This window comes from Eleutherodactylus coqui, chromosome 1 (assembly GCF_035609145.1).
Source record: "Eleutherodactylus coqui strain aEleCoq1 chromosome 1, aEleCoq1.hap1, whole genome shotgun sequence".
In the NCBI taxonomy this organism is placed as follows: Eukaryota; Metazoa; Chordata; class Amphibia; order Anura; family Eleutherodactylidae; genus Eleutherodactylus; species Eleutherodactylus coqui.
This window is the reverse complement of record NC_089837.1, coordinates 403242806-403259956: the sequence shown is the minus strand read 5'-3', so window position 1 is coordinate 403259956 and position 17151 is coordinate 403242806. Positions and strand designations below refer to the sequence as shown.

General features: G+C 40.9%; 1 protein-coding gene across 2 annotated transcripts in view; it reads right to left on the bottom strand.

Annotated features, from left to right (window-relative positions):
• UGGT2 (UDP-glucose glycoprotein glucosyltransferase 2) overlaps window positions 1-17151 on the bottom strand; it is a 268510-nt gene that overhangs the window by 102632 nt on the left and 148727 nt on the right. For both annotated transcript variants that reach the window (XM_066580528.1, XM_066580538.1), the window contains exons 23-26: window positions 8153-8280; window positions 5390-5488; window positions 1748-1850; window positions 92-171 (exon numbers count right to left, since the gene is read on the bottom strand). In XM_066580528.1, the coding sequence (XP_066436625.1) occupies window positions 92-171; window positions 1748-1850; window positions 5390-5488; window positions 8153-8280 (410 nt within the window). The remainder of the gene's footprint in view (window positions 1-91; window positions 172-1747; window positions 1851-5389; window positions 5489-8152; window positions 8281-17151) is intronic.

Below are 17151 nucleotides of genomic sequence, written 5' to 3'. Positions count from 1 at the left end.
TGGCCTATTCTCAGGAAAGAGCAACAATAGTTTAAAGCTGGACAGCCCCATTATCAGTATAACGAATGATATTTAAGAATTCTAAAACTACCTTTTCAAAGGCATTTCTGATAATTTTGCTTTGCAATTCATGAACATTGTCAATTTCATATTCATTAGACGGCCAAGAACCTGAAAACGAATTAAAGCATATTAAGACACATTAAGATTATCCAGTCCCAGAATAACAACTATACAGGTGTAGGTACATTTGCAATACAACATTGTTTAAATGGATCCAAGTAGGAGCAGCAGCTTCAAAAATAATTTAGTGCTGAATACACACTGCTGAGATGGAATGGAGAACTATAAGCTATAAAAGCAACTTATTGTATTTAAAAAGGTGGACCTTTTTCCAAAACCCATTTTCATACAACCTATTAGGGAATTCTGAGATAATAGAGGGAAAGGTCCTCTGTTCAGAAGCCTCATCTCTTGGCAAGTGTACAATGTGATTGCAAACACTTCTCATGCTCTATAGGACCTAACTGTGTTAAGGGTACTTTACTTGGGGCGATTATCACCTGAAAGCTTGCTGGTAAAAGCAACAATCGGATCCGCGTGCGAGTGATCCGCTGCGGATTTTAATTATTATTTTGCCCGTGGACATGAGGCCTTAATCCCTTAATGTACACATGGAAGCTCACAGGGCACTGAGCCGGAAATTGCTCACTTGTCAATGTTGCTTGGTTTTCAGCAGAACTAAAAAACAAGCGACTATTGGACCATGTAAATCATGTATGAGCAACTTCCGCTTACTTCTAGGCAACCCAACTGATTTCAGTGTAATTCTTACTGTTTCCTTGTAGCACTGGAGACTTAGGTTAAAATCTGACTAAGGCATGGTGGCTCAGCAATTAGCACTGTTGCCCTTGAAAGTGTTGGGGTCCTAGGCTCATATAAAACTAAAGACTACACCTGTATGGAGCTTGTATGTTCTCCCTGTGTCTACTCTCATTGTTCTCCTCCTCCAGAGAAAGAAGGAGGAAGAAGCAACATGGTGGTTTACTAGTCAACACTTTTATTTTGCAGCGCTGGAATCATAGGTTCAAATCTGACCAAGGAAGCATGGAGTTTTACCATGACAATGCAGATGTTGTCCTTGGTCAGATTTGAAGATAGAACTCTGCAAGGCAACAGTGCTAACCACTGAGCCCCCACTACCACCAGACTGCTCTTAGCATTCAACACTACTTTTCTGGATTTTTATGAACTTCTGAGTCGGCCGCAGCAAACCACCTGAAGTTCAGGTTCTCACCCAACTGAAGTGTTAGCCCTTGTCTTTCAAAGTGTTCCTGCCTGTGATGACAAATATCATAAAAACTTAATCAATAGCTCATTTTCTGTTTTTTCATTCAGATAATACATTCTATAAAGCAAACAAAAAGTTGGGAAATCTGTGTATGTAACAAATCTAACTAAATCGTAAAATCTAATATTAGAAAAATCTAAATTTACATTGCAGAAATGTATTATTTGTAACACTTCTCTTGTATTGTGCAGATTACAGTCACACGTTTGCTGAGACTTCCCCATACAATTGTCTGTAAGGCACTGGTTGTATTAAAACAACCTATTGGATGGGTTCCTAGACAGATCTGTAGAGCAACAGCTGGAAAGGTTTCTAACATTAAAAATACTAAAAGAACTAATATCACATTGTTTTCAATACCCATTCTGAATGTGACAGACGTTTTTTTGCACTTACAATTAATAAGTGTGACATCTTTTGAGCTTCTCGCGAGAGAGGATCAACCACAGCAATTACATCTAGAAAAGGACCCTCTTCTTGAGGTTGCACTTTGATCAGGCTAGAAAAGTTTAAAAAAAATTAAAATATACAATTAACCAGATAATACAAGGAAAGTTCAAGTTTTTGCATTTTACAATTTAAATTCCTTGTTCCCTCTAACTGGACAAAGTGCTTTGCTTTCACACATAAATCGCTCATAGCCACAAAAGCGCAAGACACTTTATAAATGAGATACTATTTTAAATAAAGAATACCTTTCATATTGGTTCCCAAGACTTCCTGATAGCTGTTGATACTGCTGGCAGGAGAGGAGTCACAAGTCCCAAATGTAGTGGGGTTGTCCCTTGATAAGGCGATTCTGGTTCCAGGTTGTCAAATTAATCCAGGCAGCCCAAAATGTTCTGCCCTGACAAGGGAAGCAGCAGACTCTTCCTACTCTTCCAAGACCCAGACTTATATAGCACCTGTCAGACTGACTGATCTCACCTGGCAGCTATCACCCACCTCTCCAGTTGTTAATACTGCTGTATAAAACTTTTTTGGTAAGGTTGGACTCCTTTTTCCCCAAGGCAAGTAAGGCCAGTTTCACATCTGCATCAGAACCTCTGGGTGGAGGTTCCATCGCAGAGCCGGTTTAAAGTACCGGAAGAACGGCCCTTGCCCAGATTACCCCCTGCGATCTGAGTCAGCCTATTAGTGCCTCCTCTACACCCACTGTTTAATGGGAAGCGGCTCAAGTGAAACCATGAGATTGGAAGAACTCTATAGACCAGGCAGATATGAAGGTGCCCAACCTCTAACCATTCCCCCTCCCCACATATAAACCTCGTGTCTTGTCCTCAATAACCCTCTCCCTCTTTTTTTTCTTTTCCTTCTCCCCTTCTTTTTTGTTACTGTTTTGGTAGTTATAATTCCGGATAATTATTTCTAATGACTAAATTTTTGACTTGGATGAAAGGAAGTAGCTGAACAGCTGAGATGGAGTCCATCTGCCGAGGGTCGGCTGCAGGGATTCTCCATTAACGCTCCCTGAACGAAGCAGGAAATTGGAATCCCTGCTGCAAATGTGAAACCACCCTAAGTGCTGCAAATCTCTGTAGATTTTCGCATGGGAAAAGCTCATGTTTACCACATACACTGTATTCTCTGCTTCTGCAACCCCTATATTATTTTCCTTTTGGTTATCGCTTTTATGTGTTTTTTTCCCTCTGTCTCCCTAAGACTCTCTTTTTCTTAAGTGTACTACAACTGCTGGTTTTGTATGAGGTTTCTTTTTCAAAACCCAATAAAAATCTTAATTATGAAAAGTGATAAATAACAGAGGAAGCACTTGAACAACTGTACCGTGATTGTCCTCTAAATAATACATCTACTAAAGAAGTTTCTTACGGTGCAATAAAGAGGATGTGCTAGCTCCCCTAACATGTCTGTTATATTAAATATTGAACTCCCTATGAAATAATGCTGGAATGGGTTTTTATTGCAGATGACTGAAATCAATGGGTACAGTAGCTGCAATACAATCCAGGCCAATGTGCAGTGTACAGAGCAGTGTGCATCCGGCTCCCTTCCCACTGACGGTGGTCTGGCAAACAGCTGATCAGCTAGGGTCACAAGAGAAAATAGCTCATCAATAGTTCAAAGCTGGACAGCCCTCTTTAATTAACCCCTTAAAGACCAAGCGCGGTAAATATACAGAGCTTAGTCCATGGGTTTAATATCTGCTGATAGCAGAAGTAAGGTGCGGGATTAAAGTCTCTGCAATTAAGCAATAGCAAGTCGGGTCCTCAGCTGTCAGACACAGCAGAGGACCTGGAGGAGAAGCGCTATGTACTAAAAAGTGAAAGTGAAAGCCCGACTTTCACTATGCGACCCGGTGATCACGTGACCGCGGGGTGCTCTTCTGTGACAGCAGAGCTCCATTATTACAGCAAACCCTGATCAGCTCTGCCAGTGACTACTGTCACTACAGGGGGTGGTTCCCCTGTAACTGGGCCTCCTATGGATTTCCCAGCTACAGTAGAAAAGTGTGAAATAATAAAAAGAAAAAAAAAAAACACAATATGGATGACCCCCCCCCCCCCCCAGAGGTTTTATATGACATCATGGCAGTCATAGATAGTAAAAAAATAGTTACAAAAATTACAGAATAAAATAAAAATATATACATGAAAAAAAAGATAATGACTAACTGCCGACACGTATGCACCCTGTAATACAAAACTATATACGTCTGAAACAAAATGAGGAACGAATTCCCGTTCTTTATTTTAGCATATATGTATATAATAATTAAAAAAATACAACTACAAATTAAAAAAAAAAACAATCATTGTTTTTTAGCTTTTTACACCCAGGAAAATAAAAAAACAGAAACCAAAAGTCAGTGAAAAAAAAAGATATATAAAAATTGCCCTATATGTTACGGGAAAAAAATACTCAGCAAAAATTATTTTGCTAGATGAAGAATTAAAAATAGGGCAGTAAAACCACCATATGGGTATAAACTCTAAAAAGTCTCTGGTCCTCTAGGACCAAAATAGCCTGGTCTTTAAGGAGTTAAAACAGACATTAAAGAAGAGCAGGCAGGTCATCTATAAAGTTATTCATCATATGAAAAATGTGATATATTCACAGGTATTTACTTTTTTTCAATCAATAATATTTTCCCTTTATGAGGAGAAGAAAACATTAAGCATAATTGGGAACATTTACTAATCCTGTCTAATAGACAGTGTACATGTAGATTAGACAGTCTAATAAATGCATCGAATTTATCACAGTGGCTCATGTCGACCAATTCAGTGCATGTCTTGCCCCACATTTACATCCTCTATTAGTGTGTTCCAAAGTTTTGGCACTTTTGGCCATGCCCCTTTTCACGTGAAACCAAACCCCTTTCCAATAAGTCACAGCCTTTGATGAGTGAGGCTTAAAAAGGGTCTAAAATACATAAATATCATACAAGGCATGGATGCCAGTTTTTGGCACAAATTGAGAAAGAATTCTAAGGCTGGGTTCACACGGGGCGTATTCCCGTCAGAAATCTCGCGGTTTGGCCGCAGCAAAAACCGCAAGATTTCCGCCGGGAGAAGTGGCCCGGCCGCATGCTTTTCCGTTGCGGCCGGCGCTCTCATAGAGGAGAGCGCGGCCGCGACGTAAATAAACAAAAAAACGAAAGTAAACAGTCATGCTCAATCTTTGGAAACCGGATTTACCGCAGCGGATTAGCCGTCCCGTGTGGACGAGATTTCTGAGAAATCTCATCCACATGGCTGGCTAATCCCAGGATTAGCGGCCACAGGCGGTTTTACCGCGGGCGGATCTGCTGCGGCAAAACCGCGGCAAATCCGCCCTGTGTGAACCCAGCCTTATGCTTTTAGCTAAGTAAATCTATTGCAGCAATAGAAAAAGAATAGGAGCTGCGATACACAAACAAGAGAGGGACTATCATCATGTCATATCCTTATGGCAATCTGGTATAACAGATGAGCACAAAAAGCATAAAACTTGGTCTACGCGTTATCTTTCAATTCTAAAATTGGGATCTTTTTATACTATGTATACAGATTAAGGTAGATAGAATCAGGTATGTACCTGTGTTTCTGCTTTAGAAATTTCAGATCTTGTCTGGTCTCTCCCTTGGGCATAGATGAGAGAAGAGAATCCACTTTCATAACCAAATCACTTGAAGTACTTGAAAATATAAAAAAGTAAGCTTTTAAATGTTAGTAAAGCAAGAACAAGAGTAAAGGACAGCGAACCATTAAGGGTGAAATTACACAGGAAACTATATCATCTTAAAGCAGGTTTTGGACACAATTCTGTCCCAGGAAAAAGATGGAAAGAGTATATTACCTGCTGTCATTCTACTTTGTGGTTGTTCCTCCGATCCACTGGTTCTGGATCCTATTTTCAGCTGTCAGATGGCTACTGCACTTTTCTAGCTACCTAGTGCATGCAGAATACTGCTCTCTGATTTCCCTGCAATGGTCATGTGAGCAGAGCTGGCCATTGAAAGAGCAGGTATAGCACACTGGTAGTCTAACACTAGTAATACACTGTGGGGATTAGATAGCATGAAGACTGTGTCAGCCATCTTGGACAGCTGAACATGGGACCTGGACCAACAGATCAGAAGGGCATCAGGACAGAAGACCAACTGTAGGTAATATAAATGTTTTCTCTGGACGAAAGACAAAATTTTATCCTAAAACTAGAGGGTCGCTTTAAAGATCTGCAATATTACTTAGGCACAAAAATGCCAAACTTGCATTCTGTTTTATTGCCGCTTTTCTTTGACAAAACCACCACTATTATTGTTTTAGTGGAACACAACAAAAATCTACACATCCTTTATGGCCGACTCTCCAACCCCTCGACAAGTAGGAGTATTGAGTTCAGTTGCTCAGTCAAGGATTTCTGGCACGGTGTTGGAATACCATACCTCTAGCCTACTAAAAGATATCAATCATGAGCAGACTTCTCCGGTCTCTGACTGAACAGACTGGCACAGGAGGAGATTGCTACATTCAAGGGCATGCTCTTGGGCTCAAACTAAGTTTCTGCTAGAAAAGACCAATGCAGGGCCATAAAGCAGAGAAGTGTATAATACTGCATAGAGGTACAACATCTGGGAGATCTGTGATAGCATTCCTGTAGTAGTAATGACTCTGTGGTTACTTTTATGTGATTATTTTATGGTTACTTCTATAAGGAGGCACAATTTTATGGATAATTCTGCGTGGCGTGGGTTATTCTGTACTGGTGGCACTACTTTGCTGGCAACAGTATTCTACCTAGAGTACAGTATGGACATTGCTATGTGGAATATGCCATTCATACTTGAGAAAACAGTAGTAGATCACAGCAAGTACACTAAAAGCATCTGTCCTGGATTAGGTGTGTTAATATATTTAAAAGGAATGTCACTGCTAGTGTCTATCTTTTTTTAACCCTCCATGTCAAAGGGGTTTCAGACTTATTTGAGTTTTATCTAAATATGCTCTATAAGTGCAAAAACAATAAACAAGCTAATACTCATGTCTTCTGGCTCCTCACTGTGTCCACAGCCACAGCTCCTGGTCTCCCCTGTGACATATTACTTACAGGCTGCAGCAGCCTGTGTTTGGCATGTCACAGGCTGCTGCAGCCTATGGACAAAGCTCAGCAATCAAGGGATGTCTGGTCCCTGGATTCAGATGATAAATTAAGTGTAGACATAGTTGTAGAAATGTTGCAGTGCACCGTTGTAGTTACTCATTGTAACACTTTAGAGTGGTTACCACTAACACATAAACGGCTGCTGTCCTCGCACTATTCATGGCAGGATGGTTATTGTAGACCGTTACCTGAAAAATAATACTGAAGCAGCTTTACAAAATACGACATGAACACATTCGGGTCCCAAGCCAAAACTTTTCTATGAACAGTGAATGTTTCATTTATACATTCACTCATAAATCTGACTCTGTGGATAAGCTTTGGATATAGAGTTATGTACTCGGACCTTAGTCTAAAATGTGAGAGCTGAAAAAATATAAACATTTAGATTTCTGTAGATAAAATGTCGTAGAACATGGCTTTTTTGATTTATCCCTTCCATCCAACACCTCTCCTGCTAATGGTAGGTCAAAGAGACCTTCAGAGTTGCTGTACATAAAATAAAATAGAATTAAGCAATTAAAACGCTTAGGCTATGCCCTAGGGATCATCACTGGATAACTCTGTTGGCCTTCGCTCCAGTATATAACAGAGATGGGCCGGCTTCAGAAGGACGTCACTGAAGCCAGTCTCACTCGAGCGGATAGTAATTGCGAATTACTTGAGCGATTGATTTACAGTAATATGCGGATCAATCAAATGTAATGGATTATGCAGTTCCTCTCACATTAGCGGGTCGGGATTGCGTAATCCGCTCATGGAAAATAAAAGGTGTACTGTGCATGACCGCCTGCTGGAGTACGCTGTGATAGGCAGTACACTACGTGGCCATACGCTGGGTCACAGCTGGGCTCATAGCTGGAGTTCGCTGTGGGTCTCCGTAAGCGGATTCCACATACGGCCATGTGAGCCCGGCTTAAGGAAGCCCCTTTCTTTATTAACACAGCAATTAACATAAGTGCAGGTATTTTAGGGTTATCAATTATTTGCCAAAATAACCAGCCGAAGCAAATGCAAAGGTAGGGTTATAAGGTTTTCCACTGCATAATATATTCCCTATTATTAGCATTAACTGGTGTGAATTAACTATTTATAACCAACCCCAGCAAACACGGAGTTGAGGTTAGAAGGTTTATCACTGCATGCACTGTATTAAGTATTTTTTATCGTGGTTCTCAAACTAGAATTTACAATTACCGTTTTGATGGCACTGCAATTTTTTTCACAAGGTTTTTTATCTTCTCTCCCGAGGTAGAATATGTAATCTTTTCCAATAAATGAAAGTCATCTTCGTGGAAATCATTTGAATTAACATTGCTTAATATCTAAAAGAGAAAAAGAAGAAACAAAACAGCATAACTGACCAAGAACTGTTAACAAAACACTTAGATGTCCCTAGAACGCCATTCCAACATTCTGACACTTTGATACTTATAGTTTGGAGACACAAGTCTGGAACTTATTTTAAGAAGTGAAGGACTATCACATAAACGCCTGCTGTCCTCGCACTATTCATGGCAGGATGTTTAATGTAGACCGTTACCTGAAATGAACGTGCAGGATCAGGTAGCAGACATAAAAAGAACGGATGTTCAGCATTTTCCAGTAGGATTTTTTTTATACTGATAAGAGAATAAAGTACTATAAAACCTTATTATAAAAAATGCTTGTCATTTTCTCTGCCCATTGTTATGGTACTTGATACAATGAGGGGCAACCAGAAAGCGGAATACATTAGTACTACACACAAATATCATTAAAATGAGACTGTATTGTCATCCCTGGATTGGTACATAGTAACCATTTTATCTTATATTGGAGGATCTCAGAGACTAGGCTTATTAAACAAGGGGAAATTAGTTTTTACAGTGTAGCCTGTGCATTATCCGAAGTACATCCTCTAAGTGCTCATCACAATTGTACCAGAAGTGAACAGAATACTCAAATGCACCATCTACAACCTCCTTCCATCAGTTTAACATGGCAGGAGACAGGTATATTAATTATATGGGCTAACCCAAGCAAATCTAATTTTATCTACATCACAGAAAAGGGAAATATGAACAGACCCCCCCCCCCAAAAAAAATCACAGCAAGCAGCCATAGACTTAGTGATATACTGATACAAAAGGGCAGGTATAAACGCCACAAATCCCTCAACATGCAGACAGCCAAACTGCTAAATGGCGGAGCCAACACAGAAGTGCAAGGTACCGAGGAGCAGCCACTCTCACACCTTCCTTGTATTGAGGGGGGCGGCTGCTTAGTGTTTATTCCTGCACAAAAGAATAGATACAGGGTGTCAGGCCACATGGTACGTGTAGTGCACCATGCGACTTACAACCTATTAATGACGCCATATTTTAATCCAGCGGGTTGCCTTGCACCTCATAGGTGAACCACAATGGCACCCTGGGCTCCCCCAATGTTCAAAGCCGCACTGCATGTTACTGATAAATATGAGGCATTGGTTAATATGTTGGCCAAAATATATGAGCTTATAACCCACGTCATGGGTTCCTGTTTCTTGTGAGTAGAAGTGGTTCACCTCATAGGTGAACCCCAATGGCACCCTGGGCTCCCCAAACGTTCAAAAACACACTACATTTTTCTGATAAATTCGAGGCACTGGCCAAAGTACACAAGCTCACAAGTCTGCATCAAGGGTCCTCATTTCCTTGTGAGTCTCTACACTAAAATCAATAAATTAAACAGAAAAGAAAAATATAAACTGACAAAAAAAGACACAGAAAGCGGCCATACATCCATGTAAGTTCTGTTCATCTCAGAATCGGAGGGAACTCACATGGGAACATTGCCTGTTGAATACATCCTAACACTGGGCTATATGTTTCCCATTCACGCTAACCTGAGAATAGGCGTGGTGGTAGTGAAGGCATTCTTCTTTCTCCAAAATGCATTTTCCAGTTTACTACCATCTCCGCACTTACATTCTCCCCTTCTAAGGTATGCAACCAGACTCTTCCATTCATTCTACCTGTGAGTGGTGATTGTTTACCACCCCCTCTAGGCCTTCACCGACAGTTCCTAGATCACTTTGCCTTGTAGCTTTCCTATTGTTTTTCTTGTTATATACCAGCTATCATTATGGGCGATTTTAACACCCCTACTGACCATCAAAATTCTTCATCTGTCTCTCAGTGTTTATCACTATCCTCTGGTTTATACCATTTATAATTCAGTGCTTCTCACACACAAACACAGCAATACACTTGATTTGATTCGATTCTTTCTCAGCTCTATTCTATCTTAAACTTTTTAAACTCCTTTTTCTCGCTTTCTGACTACAACCTTCTTTCCTTTACTACCAAGTATTCTTGCCTCTGACAAAACAAGCCTGCCAATCACACAAACAGAAATTTACAGGCTGTTAGCACTTAGCAATCTATAGACTCTCTACAGTCATCTTGGTCCCCAATCTCTTCCTTTTCCTGTTCCGATCAGGCTGCAAATGTTATAATGCAATCCTCAAAAGAGGCTCCCCCAACACTCCAACCCTCCCAATGCAGAATATGGCAACCTTGGCACACACCTCAAACAGGTTTCCTTCAGCAGTGCTCAAGGTGTGCTCAACACCTGTGGAGAAAATTACAGACGTCAACAGATTTCCTCCATTACAAATTCATGCTCAGAACGTATAATTCTGCCCTTCACCATGCCAAAAAAAGACTATTTCACCACTCTCATCTCCTGCCTATCTAACAACCCAAAATGATTCTGATACTTTTCACTGCCTCTTTAGTCCTAAAGTACAGTCACATATGACAGATCTAAGGATTAAGACACTTATTTCAAAAGAGAAGTCTGACAATAATTGGCAGGAAGTAATCCCCAAATCTCGTGTAGCTTTGATCACCTTCCCTCCTGTACCTCCTCTAGTTCACACTCAGCATTTGACCCAATAACTAAAGAAGTAGTCTCCAGGCTCCTCTCTTCTCACACTACTGCCTGTATTACTGACCCAATTCCCTCTCACCTCATCCAATCTCATATTTCACTCTGTTCTTTCCTTCACTCCCTATATTGAATCACCTGCACCTCAAATACATATTCAGATTCCACCCTTTTCTTACTACAAAAACAGCATATACTCTTATTGCTGCCCTGAACCATTCTCATTTTGACTACTTTCTATTGATTGGTCTTCCCATCACTAAACTCTCCCCTCTGCAATCTATCCTGAACACAACAGCAAGGCTCATCTTTTTGTCCAACCATTTCACTGATGCCTCGACCCCATGCTAGTCATTGCAGTGGTTGCCAATCCACTACAGAATACAATTCAACCTGTGGAAGTATTTAGAGGACCTGTGTTATACTTGTTATTTAATGGTTTAATACATCTTCATGTGAAGCGAGTTTTTCCTGAAGTATATATAGTCATTATATCCAAGTTTTTGTACTTCTTATCAAATAATAATGTATGTAAGCTTCATATTACATATCATCAACGTTTTTACAACAATGCATTCTTTTAACACTACAGAGGTGTAACACGGTGTCCACTTATGATAGCTCTATTACAGACTCCTTTGTAATATTACAAGAATTAGAACAATGGCGAACTAACTTTCTTTGAGCAACACTTGGTTGCTGCATGTTGTGTTTTTCTCCAGTGCACAGTACAGATAATTGGGAATACCTGTTTGATGAAGCTTCAATACCCCCTGAGTATTACCTAAATTAAGGGATTACTCCAACAGAACTCATTATTGTCATCCATAAAGCTCTCCACAGTGCTGCACCACCCTATATCTCCTTTCTTATCCTTGTTTACTGCTCTATTTATGCTCTCCATTCTGCTAATGACCTTAGACTAAAGCCCCATTTACACAGGACGACTGTCGGGCAAGCGATGCCCGACACTCGTCCCTGCACATATTCGCTCTCGTGCTGTTGCACAGGAGCCAGCGTCATTGGCTCGCTGTGGGACAGCTGAAGGAGATTTCTCTCCTTGTTCTACCCCAACCCTCTCCCTTCACTTAACATAGCTGCTGTTCAGTACTGCACGGCTGCTATTTACACTGAACGATCATCGTTCAGCTGCATAAACAATGGACGATGAGCTGAACGCTGATCGTTCAGTGTAAATAGCAGCCGTTCAGTATAGAAAGGCCGCTATGTTAAGTCAATAGAGAGGGGCGGGGAAGCAAGAGGAGAAAAAACTCCTGCAGCCTCCCCGCCCCCTGCTGGCCTCTTTGTGAGTGAGCCGGCGATACTAGCTCCCGTGTAGCAGCATGTGAGTGAGTGTATGCAGGGACGAATATCGGGCATCATTTGCCCAACATTCAGCCCATCTAAATGGGCCTTTACCCTTATTTCATCATAGATTGTTAGCTCTTACAAGCAGGGTGCTCCCTCCTATTATTCAGCTTGTTTTTTAGTTTTATACTGTATCTAATGTCGGATTTTGCCTGTACATGGTCAACCTGATTTGTAAAGTGCTGCGGAACATGTTGGCACTTTATAAAGATTATTATTATTGGGCACTTTTCACACTGCCACTAGTCTTCATTATAGTTTCTGTTGCTTTTTAACAGTAACAAACAAAAAAACCACAACATGATCCAGTGACAGACTTATTAGTAATTAAAAGAGAGTCATCAGGATTCGTTTCATAATGGGTCCATCTAAGCGCTCATGGAGATGACCAACAATTGTTAAACATCTTACTTTGAGAGCAGGCAAAAATTTTGGGCCCTTCTCAAGGCAAGATAAACTGGAAGGAGCATGCTACCAGTGGTGACGTAGTGATTACATATCGTTCGCTTGGAGTGCATTTACACTTAACAACAATTAGATAGTTTTGATCATTCATTTAAACCTAACACCTCTAGTCAACCCTTGTGCCGCTGCTTTCTATTCAGAAAAGCATTATGATGCCCATTTAGGGCCCAACCACACTGTCTTCTGCACCATGCATTTCACATACATTCAGAAGTGTGCCCTGGCCTGACAGCGGATCTCTGGGACCTGAACTCGGAGAATCATTCGTTCGTAAGTGGATTTACAGCAAACGCACAATGATTTTTAGGTCCGCATGAAAGATCCAATGAGAAATAATAATCACCTAACAATTCTTGAGTAACTAACAAAAACTCGATCCAACGATTATTTGCTGTTTGAATGGCACCTAAGATTTAGAACTATTCACAGGAGCAGGAAAAGTCTATCATTTTATAAATTGCCCTTCACAGAATAGACTAAAAATTTTAATTCGATTTTATTAGTAATAAATTGATAAAACCATATACACTAAGGCCGGCTTCACACGAGCGTGACGGGCTCCGCCGCGTAATATTCCGCAGTGAAGCCCGTCACGGCGCCCCCCAGAGACCCCATACTTACCAGCGGAAGATAGCGTGAAGACGCTTCCCCGCCCACCGCCGTCGCGTCATGTGACACGGTGATGCGGTGGCGGTAGGCGGGAAAGCGTTTTTTTACGCTATCTTCCGCTGGTTACAGCAGGAGATAGCGTGAACGGACGGCTTCCATTGACTGCAATGGAAGCCGTCAGCGCGTACACCCGCAGCAAATAGAGCATGCTGCGGGTGAGGACGGGAGATTTCACGGTGCGAAATTCCGCGGTGGAATTCCGCATCGTGAGCATTGAGCTATTAGGTTCAATAGAACCTAATAGCAGGGGGCAACGCAGCGGATTTTTGCCGCAAATTTACGCGGCGTAAATCCGTTCGTGGGAAGGAGGCCTAATGGCACAATGTCCCAGGAAATAGAAAAACAAATATGCTGACTCTCGCACTGGGGCTGTACAAGGACACACACACACAAAACATACAGTTAATTCTCAGACGATTGGGCAACTGACAAGGGTTACATCAATTGTGATCCCAAGTGACAGAATTAGAGCCCTAGCTGGCACAATGATCACTAATTAATTCAGTATCGTTGGGTAATTTATTGCCAGCTTCTGTAGGATTCATTACAAAACACACGCCTTAGCGGTATATTGTGTCACCAAGTGCTAATATCAAAAATTGGTTGGATATCTGGGTTCAAAGCTGCAACCAAGTTGATAAATCATTCAACTTGCATTCGGATGAGGCACTTGTGTTAGTACGTCAACCATTAGGCAATTTATTGTTATTATATTGTGTGGTTCTTATTGAAGCTCTGATGTTTCTTCTTAAAGCTCTTAGATGTTTATCTCTAGCTCAACGCGTTTCACCACCTGATATTTGCGGATCATCAGGAAATGTGAAGAGCCCCACAGTAACACATATACGTAGGAAAAATCTCCCCTATACAAGTTGGAGCATTATCCAGATACCTTGGACCCATTTGTCCAAAGATTCAATGAGCACCATCATAAAGTGTGATGTCTAATTTTGTTTTAGCCTAGTAAAAGGTATATATTTCTCAGTAGAAAGCAACCTATCCGATATTTGGTTAAGTGATCTCCCTCCGGTAAAATGCCGGTCTATTTGGTATACGGGAGATAGATAATCCTGTTGCTACCCAATCAAGTTGTCACCACGCCGTTATCCATGCTCAATGGCATACACTAGTCTAGGAGCCTAGTGGTAGTAGTCAACCTATAGGATAACAATTATTACTATAAGTCTAGTTGCTGTGCCTAGTCCATACAGAGAGGAAAAAACAAAAAATAGAGACAGAGCCTGGGGCCTTGATGGTAGGTTCTGGCCTCAGATTCAGTAAGCAACATGTGCCAGATTTCTGGTGAATATGTGACTTATTAAATGTTTAAAAACACTTTTTGCACCTTCCTCCATAGTTTTGAAAAGTGTCCAGAAAAAAAGTTGTAGCTAAAGACTTGCAAAACCAGAAAAATGTATTCATTTCCCCCCTTGAAACATATTGGTATAAAGTATGTGGATATCTAAAAGCAGAATAGTAGTTTGCACAAAACCCTTCGGTTCGAGACAGGGAGATGGAAAACTTCCCTGCAGCATTCTCTGCCATTATGTAGGCTACATGTATATACGATTATCCCACGTAACAGTTACATGGTCAAAATGGTTCTCGTTTCAGGATTCATATATTGAGTCCATCACAAACAATTACTTCCAGGACGATACAAGTATCATGCAGCTGCCTGGAGTATTCTGCAGATAAAATATACAATGTGTAATTGCTCAAGTGTGGACCTTTGCTAGCTCATTTCATGTCTGCTCCGTTACAGACTGCATAAACCGGTGGTCAGAAATCATTTCCTAGATAGCACAATAAATAAAAACAAACTGTTTTAGCTCACTACAGGAATAATTGCCAAAAGAATTTAAAACAAGATAGAAAAAAAAAGTTAGAAAAAAATAAAACTGCGAATTTCAATATCTCTGTGATAATGTGAAAATAAAATGCATTAAAATGTACTCGAAGCGTTAAACTATCCATTAAAGACTTATATAATTATCTTCAAAGCACGGTGTAATAATTGCCTGTAAGCTTTTATTTATGGGTAAATTGCATGCACAGCAGCAGAAGATCGCCCATAAACCACAGCACTTAACTCTCTTTAACTGCACACACTTATGATTAGGCCATATTTCTTCCAAGATTACAAAGAATCAACACTTCCACTCCATCCGAGGATTAAATGCAACTAGAGGGAAGCACACTGCACTGGAAATCTCCGTTGCTGTGTGCACTTCCAGGAGTGGCAGAAGACATTAGAGCATTAAATGTGACAGGATCAATAATTATTGTAGGTGGCCAATCTAATAGGTATAGAATAATGGAGTTCCCAAACACATGAATGACCACGGTCAGCTTATCTTTACTTGTGATGTAAAATTCGGTGCCTCTGTTAACAAATCCTGAAGAGTATGACAAGTTGAAGGTGATGATCCCCGAGGCCAAAAATGACTATGCGATCATTCATTAAAAGAATTGGAAAGCAATTATTAACAAGGCTGTATTATTAATTCTGCATATAATTTCCATCTCTAAACCTCAGTTATCCTACCTGATGACATGTTGACAGAGCCCCACGTGACTGAGCGCTGCCTGCCCTCACCATCTGTAACCAGCAGTCACCAAGTAAGTGACCAAAAGGAGGTAAGCCAGCCCTCTTCTTGGTCTCAGTTCTCTCATCCGAGAACATGTGCCAAGCGTTAGAGAATCCTGAGGAGATGAGAAATAAAGGGATGCTGGGAAGTCCCACAGGCTAAAAAGAGGACGACCAGAGCAGCCATGATATCGGGGTTCCGTGAGAAAGAATTTATTAGGTCGTTAGTTCATTAAAAGCAATTCTCACTGTTAAAGGGTATGGACAACCTTGGATTGGATTTTTTCATTGCTCATTTGCTTCCTAAAAACAGAATTAAGCAACTTTTTAAATAGTTTTCATTAGAAATTCTCTACCACTTTGCTGCTGTTGAGCCCTTGTAACTTTTTCACCTATCTGGCTGTTCTGCCGAGTCTGTCTTACATCCGACAGAGCACCGCTCCTGGCTCTCTCCTTTCATCCTCCGTCTCTCAGCGTTAGGTCTTATTCACACGAGTGTTTTTACGTAGCTAATATAGTAAATCGTGCTTATGGTTTCCAATGTGTTCAGTCAGATGAGCGATTTTTAGCCACATAAGAACGTCGCGCCAGGAATAACAGGTCAACGGTGACCCGATTTTATATGTGGCTGTAAAAGATATGCCTTGCCCTATCTTTTAGCTGATAAATGCTGGAAGCTCCCATAGACTTCTATGTTTAGCTGCATCCAACGCTGGGAAAGGATTACAGCTGCCTGTGCGAATGGACGAGAAAATGCGTCTGAAGCTCGGGGCTTGATTGTGGGAATTCATGCATCACTCGTGTGAAAGAGGCCTTAGAGATAGCAGCAGGAAAGAGTTTGTACAGTGAAGAGCAGAGTGTGGAAAGCATCTAAGGGCCCTTTTGGACGGAACAATTATCATTCAAAAAGTCATCAGAACAAGCGAAAATGAATAATCGTTCCGTCTAAGCGCAACCAACAACCGAACGATAATCGTTCGCTTTTCGTTAGTCGTTCTTTTTATGCAGATATAAAAATCATTGTTCTCTGGTTCACTTTTTCATTCACTTTAACCAGCACTTGTTCAGTCGTTCTTATTCAATTATAAAGGGAATGTGAATGACTGAAGGATTTCTTGCCTGAACGAGCCAATGATGTATCTGCCTATATAAACAGGCTGCCCGAGCGGACACTGACAGGAGGAGGGTG